The sequence below is a fragment of the Argentina anserina genome, chromosome 5 (genome assembly GCF_933775445.1).
Source record: "Argentina anserina chromosome 5, drPotAnse1.1, whole genome shotgun sequence".
NCBI classification, from domain to species: domain Eukaryota; kingdom Viridiplantae; phylum Streptophyta; class Magnoliopsida; order Rosales; family Rosaceae; genus Argentina; species Argentina anserina.
Window position 1 is genome coordinate 18,268,722 of NC_065876.1, and position 17,202 is coordinate 18,285,923.

At 36.7% G+C, this 17,202-nt stretch overlaps 1 protein-coding gene across 1 annotated transcript; it reads right to left on the bottom strand.

The window, feature by feature from the left end:
- Positions 1-290: 290 nt before the first annotated feature.
- LOC126796498 (uncharacterized) lies at positions 291-2,502 on the bottom strand. Its single transcript, XM_050523339.1, has 2 exons — positions 2,358-2,502; positions 291-1,863 (listed from the first exon to the last, which is right to left on the bottom strand). The coding sequence occupies exon 2, from the start codon at positions 1,604-1,606 to the stop codon at positions 428-430; it is 1,179 nt and encodes a 392-aa protein (XP_050379296.1). The 5' UTR covers positions 1,607-1,863; positions 2,358-2,502; the 3' UTR covers positions 291-427.
- Positions 2,503-17,202: the final 14,700 nt, after the last annotated feature.

Here is a 17,202-nt window from a genome sequence, read left to right on the forward strand (position 1 = left end):
AGGCTTCATTAAGTTCTTTGGTACAGTTCTCTGGTTTTCTATTTAAAGTGCTACTTGGTTGATTGCTCAGCATAAGCAATCTCATTCTAAATCTAAGTTTTTGAATAAAATATGGACACTCAATATGCCTCCTAAAATTAAGATTTGTGGTTCGACCCGGAGCAGATTGATAACCAGAGATAAACTCTCTGCTTATAACCATAGTTAACCAATGGAACACGGCTAGGTAGAAAGATCAGATCACAAATTTCATTTAAGCAAGGTAAACCACCATTTTCTAAAACTAAAAAAGCAAACCAAGAATAAAAGCCCTTATTCAAAAATCTAAACCCTTTACAATCAGTTTTCCTTTACCACAAAATTGATATTGAACACGAACAGTTGCTGCATGCTTCTCATCTATCTAGGTGGTTCTTTGCACAAACTCCTACTGGCGGGGTGAAGCAGAGGGACGCATAGGCCAGCCAATGAGCGGAGGCGAATCTGGGGGTGTTGCATCTTCACTTGGAGAGAAAAGGCTCAATTCCACAAAAGGTCCCCTAGAAGAACCATCCTCTTTTTTCAAAGCACGGAAAGAAATTGATCCACGCTTGGTTGTCACATCAGAGTTCCTACTAGGACTAATTCCAGCACTTTCTTCCATATGACTCTGGTTAGCAATAAGAGACATGGTGTCATTTTGACCATCATCAAGTCTCCTTCTACCCTCCAAGTCTTGTAAGCTCCCCAGCGCTAAAGAATCCGCAACTGGGCAGTAAACAAGCATCCATATACACACACCCACACAACATAAAAGAGCAAGAAAAGCCAAGAAAGCAAGAGCTTCAAACTGAAAGTGCTCTGGTTTAGATAAAACAGAGAAACCAAGCAAAGCAACCCTCAATGGAAGGAAACTTGAAACTGAGAATATCAATGTATAAACTCTTTTCTGCAGACCCTTATTGATAACCAACTTTAAAATCTGCCTTCCAAGCCAAAACACATAGGCAGTTAGAATGATGGCAAAAATCCCAAGAAGTATCGTACTCAGTAAAGGGTAAGTGCAGAACACAATCTGATCAGTCTGTTTCATTGTTGTATTGATGAAGTAGGAAGGCACCTTATTCTGCAGTTTGGGCCCAACTACTACGACAACAAGCTGAAGAAGAAGTACTGGGAGGCAGTAGAAAAGAATGTAACCAGCTGTTTTCCCATTCCATTGTCGGCTTAGAATACCCGACTCCATTGTATGCAAAGGGGCCCGTAGAAGGAACACAAGGGTCAGGAATAGGCAAGGTTCTGCAAACCCCAGGTTTGAGACAATATAGCATTTGCAGACAGTCTCCTGCCATTTCGAACTAAGGGTATTTAACAATCTTCCTTCCCGTCTCAACAAACTTAACCGGACAATTTCACCAATTCCCCACCAGATCGCAAACAGTATGAAAGTTATACGGATTATCCAAGGGCCACTGAAATAACTGAGTTGAACAAGACCCTGACTACGAATGCGAGAGCGAAAGTAAAACAAGTAGATAATGCAGAGAGAGCCGAGAAGGATCAAGAGAGCAACTAGACATACGGTCAACACACCGAGTGTATCGGCAGCAATTCTCGTCAGGGGCATTACCCGAAGAACAGATTCCACGCATGCTCTCTGCCAGCATGGAAACAAAGGATCCTCTGGTAGCGTAAACGATTCCTATCCAGAATCAACACAGGCTAGAGGAGCAACTTGGAATAGCTGTACCAAACGGTGCTCATTGAATACAGATTAACTACATCTACTATAGGTGTCTACGTTCCGGATACATTTGCAAACAACCATACAGTACTGCAAATAACTGTAGAATGATTGTACCCTTGATTATGTTACCCAGCCACCTGCATCGTAGACGGGAAAAAAGCAAATCAGCACACAACAACGACACACGCACGCGCCTTAATATATGGAAGCTATTTACAAACTCGAACCAACAATACAACAATTGAAAGAAGCTGAATTAGATGGTAATTTAACAAATCCAAACATGAATATAACAACAGTACATCACAGGTTTGCAAGAAACAGTCGACGACAGTTATGCGCATAATCAGCACCAAATTCAAATGAAGTAAATCAAAAACCCGTGAAGAACTGCCACGAGCTTTTAGTCTATATATCCTTATAGTCCTGTTTGTTCTGTATCCGCATCAGTTAATAATAACGAAGAAGAAGTCCATAAACATTGAAATAAACCCTAGACGAAAAATCATGGACCAAATCTAATCAAGAAACCTATGAGAGAGAGAATCGCGATATCGGCCACAAATCATAAGAATTAGAGGAAACAAGAATTAGTAGAATGAAGCAAAAAGGGGATCAATCAAGAGCTTACAGAGACGAGAAGCGTGATCTGGCAAAGCCGGAGCACGAAATCGAAGAATCGCGACGAGGAAATCAGCAAACCCTAAAAGTTTGTTGGTCACAGAGAGAGGGAGAGAGAGAGGGAGAGGGAGGAGAAGAGGAGAGAGGGAGCGTAGTTAGGGGGGAATAGGTGAGTGGGACTTTGTTGGTGACAGGCTGTATCCAGCTGTGCCGTCCGAGCCTTGTGGTTCGGCAGCTGAACAACGGGGGGCTGAGCTTCGGGATTTCTAATCGAGCCTACGTGGCCATGTCGTGGCGGCGTTTACGGTGGGTGATTTTTGGGAGATACATGGGTGGGGCCAGCTTGTGTTTCATCATGGCTGGCCAGCTTGTTTTCTCTCTCTTTTTTGCTTATCACTTCATTTTTTTCATTTTTGTTGACCATCCTTTTATTATTTTTCATACATTTCTATTTTCTTTTTTATTGTTTCCTAACTTAAAGAAAAAAAAATTATTATTGTAATTCATCATGTACTTACTAATGCCACCACATATGTCATTTTTGATGACAAACATACTATGTTTTATAAATTTTATGTGGTCTGAATAGTTATTTCATACATCTCCGTTGTAATAAAAAAACAGACAAGATGTCATAAGTAAAAAAAAAACTCAAAACTAACATGCAGTATAAAACTATTCTTTAATATGAAGTTCAATTATTCATAACTCTTGCCTATTCTACGACTTACACAAGCATAGTAACAGACAACAAACTAACTAAACTGAATTGTTTTGGGGTCTATAGCCCTAAATCCATAACTGGGCCTTCCAAAAGCCAAAATCAAAGACTAATCTGGGCACCTGCATGTATGGCACCACCCAGGCAAGACGCCATTACCGCCGGCCGCCGGCCGCCGATCATCACTACCACCAAAAGCCAAGTTGCAACCATAGTCTTACACCATAGAAATCTACCTTCATCTACCGGGAAGGGAAGAATCTTTATTGAAAAAATTGTCATAGAAACTGAAACCCTAGATCTAGGATTTCCTCCTCTAATACAAACAACCCAGCATCTTTTATTCTGTCGTTAGGCCCTTGATTCTCATATCTCACCTTCCTCAATTGCACACTACCATCACTGCCATTGGTATACCACAAAAACCATGCACCACCATCATCACTTGGTTGGAATTGATTGAAAAAGTATGAATGGACAGAAGAAAAGATCTCCTCTGAGAATAGAAGACGGCAGAAGCCGCTATAGTAGTCATCGCCGACAAGGATATGGAATAGTAGGGTTAGGGAAAGAAGATGGAATAGGAGGTTTAAAGACAGAGGTCTCATTAAGTGCGGCTAGGGTTTTCTCGAATTGAGATAATATCTCACCATATATGTCATCTTCAATGCAAATTTTTTAATTAAAAAAATTAGAAATTAAAATGTGTTAAACATCCACCTAGACTAGTAGTTTGCGCAATTAAATAATAAAAAATCCCACAAAACACCTCTCACACATATTTTTTTCAAAGCAAATGCTAAACACTAAGATGTTTTTGCTGAAACACATTCAAAGATGGTTAAAGTGGGAGCTCGCGCTTTGGTCTTACCCTCTAATATCGTTTTCTTATATTGCATGAACACATACAAAGTGCAAGCAAGAATAAGTACTCAACCCTAGCTTTACACCTTCAAATAGTTACTTAGCCATTTGTAATCGGAGATTGAATGGGGTCAATCTTTGGGTTTTATCGTATTAAAGTTATATTTATCGCTTGGTGTGATTTTCCTCTTATACTATTTTGCATTTTAATTTTTATGGTTTTTTTTAAACCTTGAGTTAAGTTTTCAATACTAAGATATCGTAACCTTAGATACATGTGTCATGATTATTAATCTAGTCACTAATGTGATCTCAATTCTCGAGTGCCTTTTAGACTATAAATTCTTGTCGCTCGATAGGTAAAGTTTGATCACTTCTTGGTTTTTCGAGAATTAGTCGATAGTCAACTCATGGTCAACCTAGAAAAAAACTTTGTCATTTGTCAATAGTCGGTCAACCATTGATCAATCATGGTTAAGCTATGAAATGTTGAGCACTAGTTATAATTTTTAATTAACTATAAAATTAATTGATTGACTCTACATCTACTCTTCAGATTTGAAGCTAAACGTGAAGTTGTAGCAAGAGGATATTGCTTAGAATAGAACGCAAGTAAGCTATACATGAAATTTCATGTAAGGAGAGTTAAACCCAATGTTATACATTTTGTTTGCCTATTATATGAGCATGTGCATAGTTATACGGCTATACACCTCCTGGAAAATATTGTTATGCTTTGCGTTATTGAAAACGTTTACAAAATCTGAGGCTAGACTATTGTGTGCTTATTAGAGGATCTAATATGTTGTTTATTCAACCAAACAGTGAGTGAGACCTAGTTATCAAGAAATCTCTCAATGTCGATCGTCATAAAGGGGTAATGCCCTTATTTATCTCTTCCTCATTTACAACACTTTGATGTCCCGAATGAAATTAATAGAGATGTTTTGTTGCATGACGAGTAAGTGTTTTAGGGAATCTGTTAGTAAATGGACACTCTCACTACTAATAGTGTAGTACGTATGACCCGTTATTAGGAAATTAAGTCAAGCGCGAGCGCTAGTCATAAGTTCACCTCTAATCTATTTGAGCTCCCATGATTTAACATGCTTTCCTCAAATGTATTATCTTGCGTACACACCTATATATCTATATATTATTCTAGTTTTCAAACATAGTAGTATGAGCTCCTTATTGAGCAAAGCAAGAACAAAACCACCTAGACACTATTATAACAGGTTGATTGCAGGTCATATGTACCGGAATAATTTTAGCTTAGAGAGTGTGTTGAGTGACATGAAGCTGCTAGTGCCCTATCTTTTCTTGTATGGTACCTTCCATATTTCATATCTTTATGCTTATGTATTTGCATTCAGAAAATCCTGTACACACGACGAATATAGTACCATATGTAGTCTTAGCCTTTGAAAATAAATTGTGTTTAGGACTCACCGTCTGTACATATGATATCATTATCTAATCTAGGCAACTTGCATTTTACATGAAGATGCACATTGTACACAAAAGATACTCTAATTTCTTTTGCTAAGAAACTCATACTCGTATAGGGTGTTTTGTTCCTAATGATCGGTTTGATTACTCGACATCAATATCAACCATGTAAACATTGTTAGTAGTATAAAGCAAGAGGGTATCGTTACAAAACAGAGATCCAACCAAAGACTGAATCACAATCAAATAACAATGAATTCACAAAGAGTTTAAAAGTTCGATATGTATGGTTATAAGAACAAAAAAATAAATCTTAAACTAATATATACATGTGATCGATCAACACTTACACAAAGCATCACCAAAATAAGTCATATAAAGCCAACGAAATCAGATTCTAATTCTCCTTTAGGAGTCACGCCGAGATACCATCATGAGTAACTAGGGTTGGATCATGCAATTAGGTTTCAAATCAGTAACCTAGACACATAGACACTTAACTGATTTAACTCTTGCCAATCGGCCTCATTGAAATTAAACCTAACTCATCATCATGCTACAATCGCATGCACAAGTTTCATCAAGTTATAATCACAAGTCATTAATCCAACAACCAAAATATCATGCTACAATCGCATACATAACACTAGGTATCGAAATCAACCAAGAATGGGTCACGTCATAAACCTAAAATCATAAAACCAAAAACCAAAATCACAACTTTATATAACTTGAAACAAGTAGCTACTTCATAGATAAAATCGAAACAAGTTTACAATGACTAAATCACATACATAACCAAGAACAAGAAAACCTAAAACCGAAATTAACATAGAGAATATCATGGTTACACTTTATCAATCAATCGATTTCAAAAGGTGCAGCTGTGACTTCTAAGGGAATAGAGCCTCTTCAAAATCGTACTGTGAAGCAAGGGTGGTGAAAGGTGGAATCAAATTTAGGGTTCTTGGATTGGTAAGTATGTGTTTGGACAGAACTTTGGGTAGTACTCGGCGTAAGGTTGATAATTCTAATGTAGATTTGTGCCTATATATATAGGAGAAATAAGGCCCCAACTGTCCCTCTAAGCTCTTAGATCAAAAACAAATCAATGGCTGAGATAAGTCTGTCGAGTCCACTGGACCTCCGAGTAAAGTTTCCGTCATAACTTCCTCTAGGAATAAGATATTGATGCGATTCCAAATTCTATGGAAACTAGACTCCCACATATTTCTATCCATATATGGTACGTCTTGTAATTCGTTATGAGTTGTACAGGGGAGCCCGTCGAAGTTGGACTACGAATCCAGACAGATTTCTGATTCTGATATAGATTGTGATTTTAAATGCATATCTTCTTTTCCTTGATAATTCTGATTTATATGCACGAAAATATCTTCATATACACCCTAGAAATCCATCTCCAACTTGGTTTTGAGATCCAACTCCGAATAGGAATCCATTAAGTCGCACGGCCTCTCCTTATCTTACTAGGAATTTGATTTTCAGTCTCTCATCTTTCCTTGCGCAACTAGGATTGTTTTCCTTTTCCAACATGAATTTGTCTTTCCTAATAAGAATAAATAAGTTAGAAACAAGGAAATATGAAAGAATGAATCCTAATCAAATAAGGAATCATATCTCAACAAGGATTTTCAACACTTAACACGTTTTCAGCACATCTTCACACGTATTCGAATGAGGTTTACTCACCTCAAACTCCGCTTTTGCAACTTCAAGTGAGAGTTACTCACTTGTTTCAACAAACACCTAAGAGACAAGAAAACTTTACTTAATAAAAGGAATTCCGAATATAAATAAAACAACTCAAAACTCACCAAAAATTTCAAAGGGCTTTGTTCCCTCATCCCCCCTCTCTAACACTCTCAATTAATCCCCTTGACCACAAAAACGTGTCTAGGAACTTAGCTTTGGAATTTCCTCTCACCCAACCAAACTAACGCTTACCTTAGCAACAACTTTCCTCTTGAAACTTCCAAACCACAAACAATCACAACCAAACACCTCTCCACCTACCCAAGCTAGTAACCAATAACTAAACTTCTAAACCACCAATCACAGTGACACTTCACTCCAAACCAAACACTAACACAAGAATTGAACTCAACTCACTTGACTCTCACCAAAACCTACTTAAACAAGTCATTTGATTGACATTGGGATTTCTCCCAAAGCAACCAAAGGGTTAGCATCAAACTTACCCAAACTATCTTAGTACTTAAATGTGAGTCACAAACTCACCTCTCCACTGGAAAACAAAAACAACATAGCAACACACACACACACACACACACACACACACACACTCACATAGCCGACCAAACCACTCCAAATAGGTACCTCACTACTCCACCTCACTTGCGTAAGCCGTAACTAACTTCCATACTTGACCTCATGAGATCACTCTAACACCGTGGCATCTACTGCCTGCCACTTCTAACTCAAATTACCCTTCACTTTCACCAAAACATCACCCCATAGAGAAAGGCAAGACCGAAAGATGCAAGCCTCTCACCTTGGAGTTGTTGGAAAAATACTAAAATTGGCGGAACTGAAACCAGATCGGCGGGTCAACTTCCAACCTTTGATTCCTTCCGCTCAATGCAAACTGGTGCAAGCCACCATCACAGGGAAGAGCGCACGGTGGAGTCCAACAGATCTGGGATGGTCGCACGGTCGGGCGACATCGGACGATGCCGGAAAAGCCGGTCGGGTCGGGTCGGTTCGATTACTCGACATTAATATTAACCTTGTAAGCATCGTTAATAGTATAAAGCAATGTTTTAAAAAAACTCGTCTCAAGACTCGCCTAAGGCTTATAAAAACTTAAAATTACTTATATAACACCTCTATTTTTCAGTCTGGGCATTGAGGCTTTAAAAACTTACACATTTTACGCCTTATGCTATGTTTTCACGCCTTTTACGCATTTTACTACGCTTTAGAAAATAATCTTTTTAGGTATCTTTATATATTTATTTTATATAATGTGTTTAATTTGACGAAAACTATCTAAAACGTTTGGATTATAAATTTCATTATATTTAAATGCAATAAATTAGTAAGTTTTTACGTATATCTGTTCTTTTTTTATGTGTAATTATATATTTACATATTTAACTACTAATTTTTATAATATAAGGCTTATGCCTTATGCACCTCAAATTTTAAAACTCAAGGCTTTTAAAAAAAACGCTTTGGGGTACGCTTTCGCTTTTTAAAACATTTGTATAAAGTAAGAGGGTATCGTTCACATAACTGAGGATCCAACCAGGGTATGAATCATAATCATCTAACACGAATTCACAAAGAGAATAAAAGATTTTGATAGAAGTTTCGGATTGAAAGTATAAAAACAAAAAATAAACCTAAGCTAATATATACATGTGATTAATCAATCAATACACAAGCAATCACCAAACAAATCATGTATGATCAGAAGCAACGAATTTCAATCTCAATAAAATTCATGTCGTAGGTATCTCTAGCAACCTAGAATCGATCATGCAATTAGGGTCCTTTGAGGTTATCCTATCACATTGACACTAAGCACATTCAAGTTCGGCACCAACCTCACAAGAAATCTAACACATTAACCCTAACAAGAAATGTCGAGTAACAAGTAGAGATTACATGTTCATAGTACAAGTCCAAACTGAAACCTAGGTTGTCATGCTAAGCTGCTGGGCATACATAACAACCTAAGTAAATAATTAGTGAATATAACCAAGAAACAAAACAACTAATCAACTTCCGAGTATCATAACTATTTGTACCTTTGGATAATTAACATATGCAACATCAACTGTCAAGTATCAATCACACATGCAATATAAGAACACATTAAAATTCTCTAAGTATAAACAAAAACACCACACGGCAATAAAACCTAAAATCATTGATTGAAATTGAAAACTCTTGTTCAATACACAATTCAAAAATCAAAAACAATCTCATAGACAAGATCATAACAAACTTTAACAAAACCTAAACAGAAATCACTCAAGAACAAGAACATAGAAAACCGAAAACAAAAGATGAAGTTCATCGTATACACTTTAAGTTATTCCTCCAAGGCTTCACAAGAAGGTACATGAAATCTTCCAATGGGATGGCTAAATCGGATTCTAGGGTTCTTGGTATTTGAGGATGTGTTTGGGCAGAGCTTTGGCTATATTTGCTGCAAGGATTGATGATGATTTCTCTAATGATGACGTGCCTCTATATATAGGAGAACAAAACAGCTTTCTTGCCATCCCTTCCAAGTAGTAGAATTAGATTTGGATGTTGATATCTTCTTTGATATGGACTTTGATTCTTGAACTCCAAATCAAACTTAATGTAGGAAACCAAATCCAAATGGGAGACAAACAAGCTGCACAACAACTCTCAATCTTGAGCTAGGAAATGCTAGGCCGACCTCTTTTCTCCTTATCTAACTCGGACATGATCTCCTTGTCCAACTAGGAAAGCATCACGGCTTATCTACTCCTTGTCCATATAGGATTTGTCTTTACTGAAAAGAATCGACAAGTTAGAAATAGGAAATATTGAAAATAGGAAAGTAGAATCCTAGTCGAGTAAGGAATCATAGCTCAATAAAGATTTCTAACACTTAGCACGTTTTATCATCAAAACTCTCATATTCGATATAAACTCTATCTAAACATACTAATGACAAATATGAAACTAAAATAACTAAATAAGAGATAACAAAGAACAATAATAAGGCATAATCATATTAAGAACGTCACACTTTGTGCTCCTATCATCGGGTCAAACGAAGATCTTTGTTTCTGAAGGAGAGAGAGGCGTGGGGGAAAAGAGAGGAAAATGGATTAGGCTGAAATGATAATTGTGAGGTTACTATTTCTCTCTATTTCCTTTTTATACTCTTTCCAAATCGAAAACCAAAATTTGTTGCTAACAACTTCAACATACGACATCGATTAAAGCGTGTCGCGTGTTTACGAACTCGTATTGACGAGCTCCACAACTTTTGTGAATGAAGTTTCTGAAATGAGCGATGGATTAAAATTCAACTCATGAGTCGAATGAATTCAATTGAATAACGCGTTTTAGTTCACAAATCCAATTCTACTTCAAACGAAGGCTATTTGAAAGACTTAGAATATGGATATAACCAAAAAAAACCGTTTCATCAAATTTCCAAGGAATTACAAGAAATGACAATTGAAATTCGGGTTATTACAGTTTATGCTCCAGCTAGCTAGCCTGGCTATTACTCGATATTGCTTAATAGGAATTAGTGTCCTAAATTGAGCAGACAAGGCTAGAAATAACAGAAGAAACGAAATTATATATACGAGGAGTCTAGGGTAACTGAAAGTCTGAAACTGTATTACGAAAGGCAGGAAAGGCTCTCTACATTATCAAACATGGTGAAGTTTAAGACTTCCAATTCAGTAACTAAGTTAAAAAGCCCCATTTCCAAATATGCAAAGAAAGGCGATATGGTGAAGTTCAAGACCTTCCAATTCAGTAACTAAGCTAAACAGATCAAGCAACCTAACTAGCTACCTCAACATCTGTATTTTAAAAATAGATTTAGCATGAGGAAAACATCGTTACCTAAGAGCTCACTTCATGCCCCACTTCATCATCATGAATCTCACAAGCTGAAGCTGATTTCTTAGTCACCACATACTTCTCAGCCTCCACACTATAATCATTTCAAGTTCAGAAAGATAAAAGAGAGGCTAAGTAAGCTTTGGCATTCAAGTAACTGCAATTAATGAACATGAAACCACAAAACTGACAGATTATTTACCTACTTCTTCTTCTCATATTCCTTCACAACTATTTCATACTCGGCCTTCCTCTTTGATGCTTTTTCGACAGAGGGAGCTTTTTCCTAACCAAACAAACAACCACAGAAACATAAATAGACCAGAATAGAAACATTACACCAAGGGCATATGCTATAAAAGGGCATATCCTGGATGCTCTGGCTTTTCATATAAACTTAGAAGGCATAAAATATTATATGTTTTTAGTGAATAGCGGCCTGCAATTATTCATCTAACATAATCACAGATCTCAGTATAAGTTAGTTTTGTAATAATGAAAAAAAAAACAAGAAATAATACCATGTTCATAAATTAGAGCCAGTAAATAATAATATTGTGTTCCTGCTTGTTCAGGTTACCTATCTGAATGCCAAAATATTTTTAATGTGAGTGGAAGGTCTGAACTTGTGTCATAATGCATAAATTTAAGTAGTCTTTGCTTTTGATGATAATGTTAACCTCAATTGCGGCGGTCCACCGGGGGTTGTCATAGTCGGCCACAATGTCTTTGGGGGTGGGTTTGGGGGCTGGTCAGGGATGGATGAGGTGGGAACGGAAAGAGGAGGTGGTGGGGTTAGGGGAGAGGTTGAGGTTGCTCAGGTAAGAAGAGAGAGAGAGTCGAGAGAGTTTTTGAGAGTTTTTTTTCCTGTGTCGGAGGGAGCGAGAGTTGAGAAGAGGAGGAGTAAATGTGTTAAAGTGTTAGGCAACTAGGTTTTAATCTGTCTAATTTTCACACGATAAAACTTTCACCAATGTGTCTTCAGTTTAGAGGAAAAATTCTCTTTAAGGGGAATTGGCAAGTTTGATTGGAGGGAATTGTCAAATTTTGGGTGACATGGTAAGTTTGGCTTCTCATTCATACAAGGGTTATGAATTCTATTGTTGTATGAGTTCCTTTATTAACATGTCAAAATGAATTTTGAAATGCCAAAATGAAGGAGGCAATATTCCCACCTAGATAGGGCTTGAGTAAAAGTGAGTATAACATCTCATCACACAACAAAACAAGTGATTTTTTGTTGTGTGAATATTTTTATTTTTATTTTTTTATACTATATGTTTAGGGTGAATATCGCATTTTGTCGTAAATAAGTGAGCGAATCTTGTAATACGTAAATGATATTCCACTCTATTGATCACATCTTACGTACGACCTAATTTCCTTGAAGATCGAGAAAATCAAAGAAATAAGTTATGAAGAGAGTAGTGAAAAACAATTTTGTATAATAAGTATCGACTGTGTTTAAGGTTAACCTTGCGAATCAAGATCTAAACATTACCGAAAACATGTTGATTGGTATCATAAGAGTGTTTCGTTGATGATAAACAGTATACTATCTTACAATTGATCGAATTTCATCCGTTTGTAACTATTTGTCATTTGAAGCACAATGTGTGTACTAATGTGGTATAACATTCTTACTATGTTATATATCAACGTGTGTCGTTTTAAATAAATTATATTGAGTATAGTGTACATTTTCAAAAATCGACCGTAGGTTGTGATCTTCATAGTGAAATATAGTTGAGGTATAAAATTTACTTATTTTCGAGCACGATTGGATCACGATCGATGCGGTCAATCCCTACATATAAACTACTCACTATAGGTATCCTTATATCCTCCAAAGGGCACCCATATTACGCATGTATAACTATGTGAAAACTTTTACACAGTTGCGTAAAGCGTATTAGCGCGAGATTGTAAAAAATTTCAGAGATTTTTTCGGCCAACGAAGATATTTTTAAAATTTTATGAAAATTTTCAGTAATTGAAAATATAATTAAAAGTCAAACATGGTTTACGTGGCTAAATCCTGGCCTTTTATTTATTTAACTTTTCAAATATTTATATAAATAATACTAAAATTCATTTTAAAAAATTAATACTCAAATATGATTTTTATTTTAAATGCCAAACCCTAAACCACAAACCATAAATCCTAAACACTAAACACTAAAAAAGATCACACAACATAAAAAACATTAACAACATGTATATTTTGTTGTGCTAGTGTTTTACCAATTACATAGGGTGGTACTTAGTAGATATTGAAGAAATATGGAAACATACTTACACAACAAAGAGAAGAGTAACAGTTGTGTAAATTATTTTGAGATCCTATTCAAACAACATCACTCTTTTATGTTGTACAAGTCATTTACCAAATTGCATCCCCTAGCACATGTTGAAACATGAAAATAAATATGGAAACATATACACACAACAGAATAACAAGTATCAATTATGTGAATTACTTTGAGATCGTGTTCAAACAACACCACTATTTATGTTTTTGTCACAACCCTGAATTTCAAATGATAACAATTCGAATTCGAAGCCATGAAAACTCTAACATAATTCCAAATATATTGAAACCATCTTACAACAACAGTGTACCGAAACCGAGTGGAAGTACAACTCGATCGACTTGAATAATACATTACCAATTTATATCCACAAGTATCAAAGCAATTGGAATATGTAATATTCACTCGATTCTCACCCAAAAAATGAAAGAGGGCATCCCTCATTAAATCCTCCGTGAAAGCTCTCTGAGCCTGCTAACCCCCGCTTGCATAACTATCCCCTACACTATCGATTTGGTGCACCGGGATTGTAAACACAAACCCGGTAAGCTTTACAGCTCGTATGAGTAAACCGACAATTAAACATACTTCACAAAACAAAGGAATTGTAACAATTAACATTTTTAAAACATATGTACTCATGAGACCTGGGCAACCCATCTAGTTACCCCTCATGTTGTACAACGACAGACATACTAGAGCTCTAACTAATCGTAACCAACACCCGACCAAAGCCTTGGTTCACAATTTAAATGTCATCACCAAGTCCGAATACCAGAAAACGTTTTAACAAGACTCAATGTTAAAACCACGTATAATAAAACAATCCTCACATGTTTATATCATATAAAAACCAAGGGGACTCTTACACAACAATTATATAACATCACACCTATAATCCATTACACCGGAAGGTATATTTTCTTCCATTCTGGTCCCATCCGCCACAATAATCCGTCAATTTACCGGAAGGTACATTTTATTCCCTTCCGGTCCTATCCGCCACAATTAATTGAAAACAATAAAAAACATAATTTAAATGAAAACCGTAACATAAACTTAAAAGCGTCTTAACATAAAAGCAAGTCACTGCCAAAGGTAGACTTGTTGTGATGAGATTTACTCACCTTAAACTTCTACAACCCTAAGTGAGATTCCATTACTCGTTTCGTTGGTCACCTAGTGGCATAACAACGTGCTTAGAAAATGAATAATAATTACATTTTAAAAACTGTTCACGTAAACACTGGTCACACAAAACACTGTTCACGCGCCGCCCTAGACGGTCGCGTGTGGTGCTCACGCGTCGCCACAAGCAGTCGCGCGTGACCTCGTTTTCGAAAACCAACCCACCCCTCCTTCCACCTGCATCAACCTATAGCTTAACGCCATCTCTCTGCTGCCCCACTTCCTCCCACGCGCCGCCCTAGGTGGCGGCACGCGCACCATGAACACCTCTACTCAAACATCATCAAATCGAAAAACTTACAACATTAAAGACGTATATCACAAGGAAGAGATCATAACCGTACCTGTGTTAAGACCCAGATCGTCAGTAAATGGTCAAAAAGTCGCTGCCTCCTCAATTCTCCGACGTTGCAGCTGCGGCCTTAAATTCTCATCAAGGCCAACAAAAATACCTTCAAAGCGAAGAGGGAGGCTGGAGATATCAGCCCCGAGCCTTGAGTCGTCGAAAAGGACGAGGACAAGGACAAGGACGAGGACGACATAAACTTGCAGATGTCTTGTCTCCGCGAATGTCACTTTATGGGGTGTGGATCTGGGCTTAGGTGAGAGAGAACAACGTGATGCGTTGTTTGGGACCAGCGGCAGCTTGATCGCCGGTCAGACTAGCGAGATCGATGGGAGGAGGCGATTTCTGGAAAAAAGGGTAGGGGGTCGCGCGGCCGGTCTGGGTTTCCTTTTTTGTTTTGTGATTTTAGGTTTCCAAAAATGTCCTTTTATACATTTCCAAAATCGGAAACCCAACTTCCATTGCTAATAACGTCCAAATATGACATCCAATTAAGGTGTGCCACATGTCCACGAACTCGTATCGACGAGCTCTACAACTTTCGTGAATGAAGTTTTCAGAGATGAGTGACAAGTTAAAAGTCAACTCTTGAGCCACTGAAACATAATGTTTTTCAACCTTAAATTTCCGAAATCAGTTTCATTTCGCAAAGACATCGACGAGAAGACGTAGAATGAGATTTTACTCGAATTACCAAGCATTATAATTTATACGTATGTATCAGAATTTAAACTTGAAAATTCGGATTATTACAGTTTTGTTGTATAAGTCATCTAGCTAATGCAATTGGCATCCCCTAAACATGGAAAGAAATATGGAAAATATACTCACACAACAAAGTAACAACAGTTGTGTGTATTACTTTTAGATCTTGTTCAAACAACTCCTCTATTTATTTTTTGTTGTATAAGTCATCTACCAAATGCAATTGACATCCCCTTGCACATGTTGAAACATGATCAGCAAAAATAAGGGGTCTGATAACCAAAATAAGCTTCTCTCACACAACAAAAATAATGTGTGTATTGTCTTGTTAAAATTATACAACTGCACCATATAATTTTGTTATCTCTATAATTCTGCATTTTGAGGGTGCTTAATGGAGGATATACATACAATAGAAAATATTAATCTTTGTTGTATGATAAAACCAAGAATTATTCTTTTCATTTTTTCACCATTAACACAACAAAATTTCATAATCTTAGTTGTATGAAGGGGTCAGACTTATCAAACAAGCCGTGACCTGCACTTGGTTGTATGAGTTGTGTTGTGTATCGCTATTTTTGTAGTAGTGGTAGTTTTTATTTATACAACAACGACAAATACACAATGCGATCTTAGCCGTTTATATGCTTTGAGTGCTATATATGTTTATTGTAGTTATTGTATTAGTTTTAACAATCCCACATGAATTTGTAAATTTATATGTCATCAGATCGAAGAATGTATGTTGTTATTTACCTTATTTTATTCTAGAATAAAATACTGATCACTGATCTAATTTTTAGTAACTCGACAGTTTAATACTTCATGTTTTAATTTCAACTAATCACTCCTTATACTTTCAAATTTTAAACAATTTGGTCATTCCGTTAAGTCTCCGTCCAATTGCATCGTTAAGTTGTTTTTTCCCTCTTATGTGATGTCTGATAGGAGCACTTTGTGCTACGTTCTTAATATGTTTTTACCTCCATTTGTACTTTGCTTAGCCCTTATTGTTGTAATATCGAGTCATTGAGTCACAATAGGAGTCTTGGACGGTTTTGGATGTGCCTTTGTGCTTAAACGAGTTAAAAACGAAGAATTGGTCTAGAGTCCTAGTTTGAGTAGGAATCCTTATAGGACTAGGAAACCTAGTTGAATTAGGAGTCTTCACCTTTCTACGTTTTAGTCGCATTGGCGATATCTTGAGAGTCATGTTTGCAATAGGAATCCTTGTTAGACTAGGAAACGTACCATTTTGGAAAGTCCTACTTGAACTCAAACTCTTATTACGAAACTTTTCTAAATGAACTTCCTTTTTCTAGTAACTTACTTATTCTAGTAAGTTTCCTTTTTGCAAATTAGAAACTTTCCTAATCTAGTTGAGCTCATCTATTACATGTGTCTTTTTAAGACAACTAAAGTCTAGATTAGGACATGATTTTCGAATGGATTATCTCTTACTTATGTTTTCTTTTCTTATTTTCAGATTTAAGAGATAATTGCAAGGTAATTAAATGATTCAGCCGTGCAAGATGGGAGTGAAGATAAGGCACGAATTGGAGAGGAAATAGTAGTCCATGCCGTGCATGACTCTTGAGAGAAAATAGGAGATCAGCCGTGCCTATTCAAATCAGCAAAGGATAAGGAGTCATGT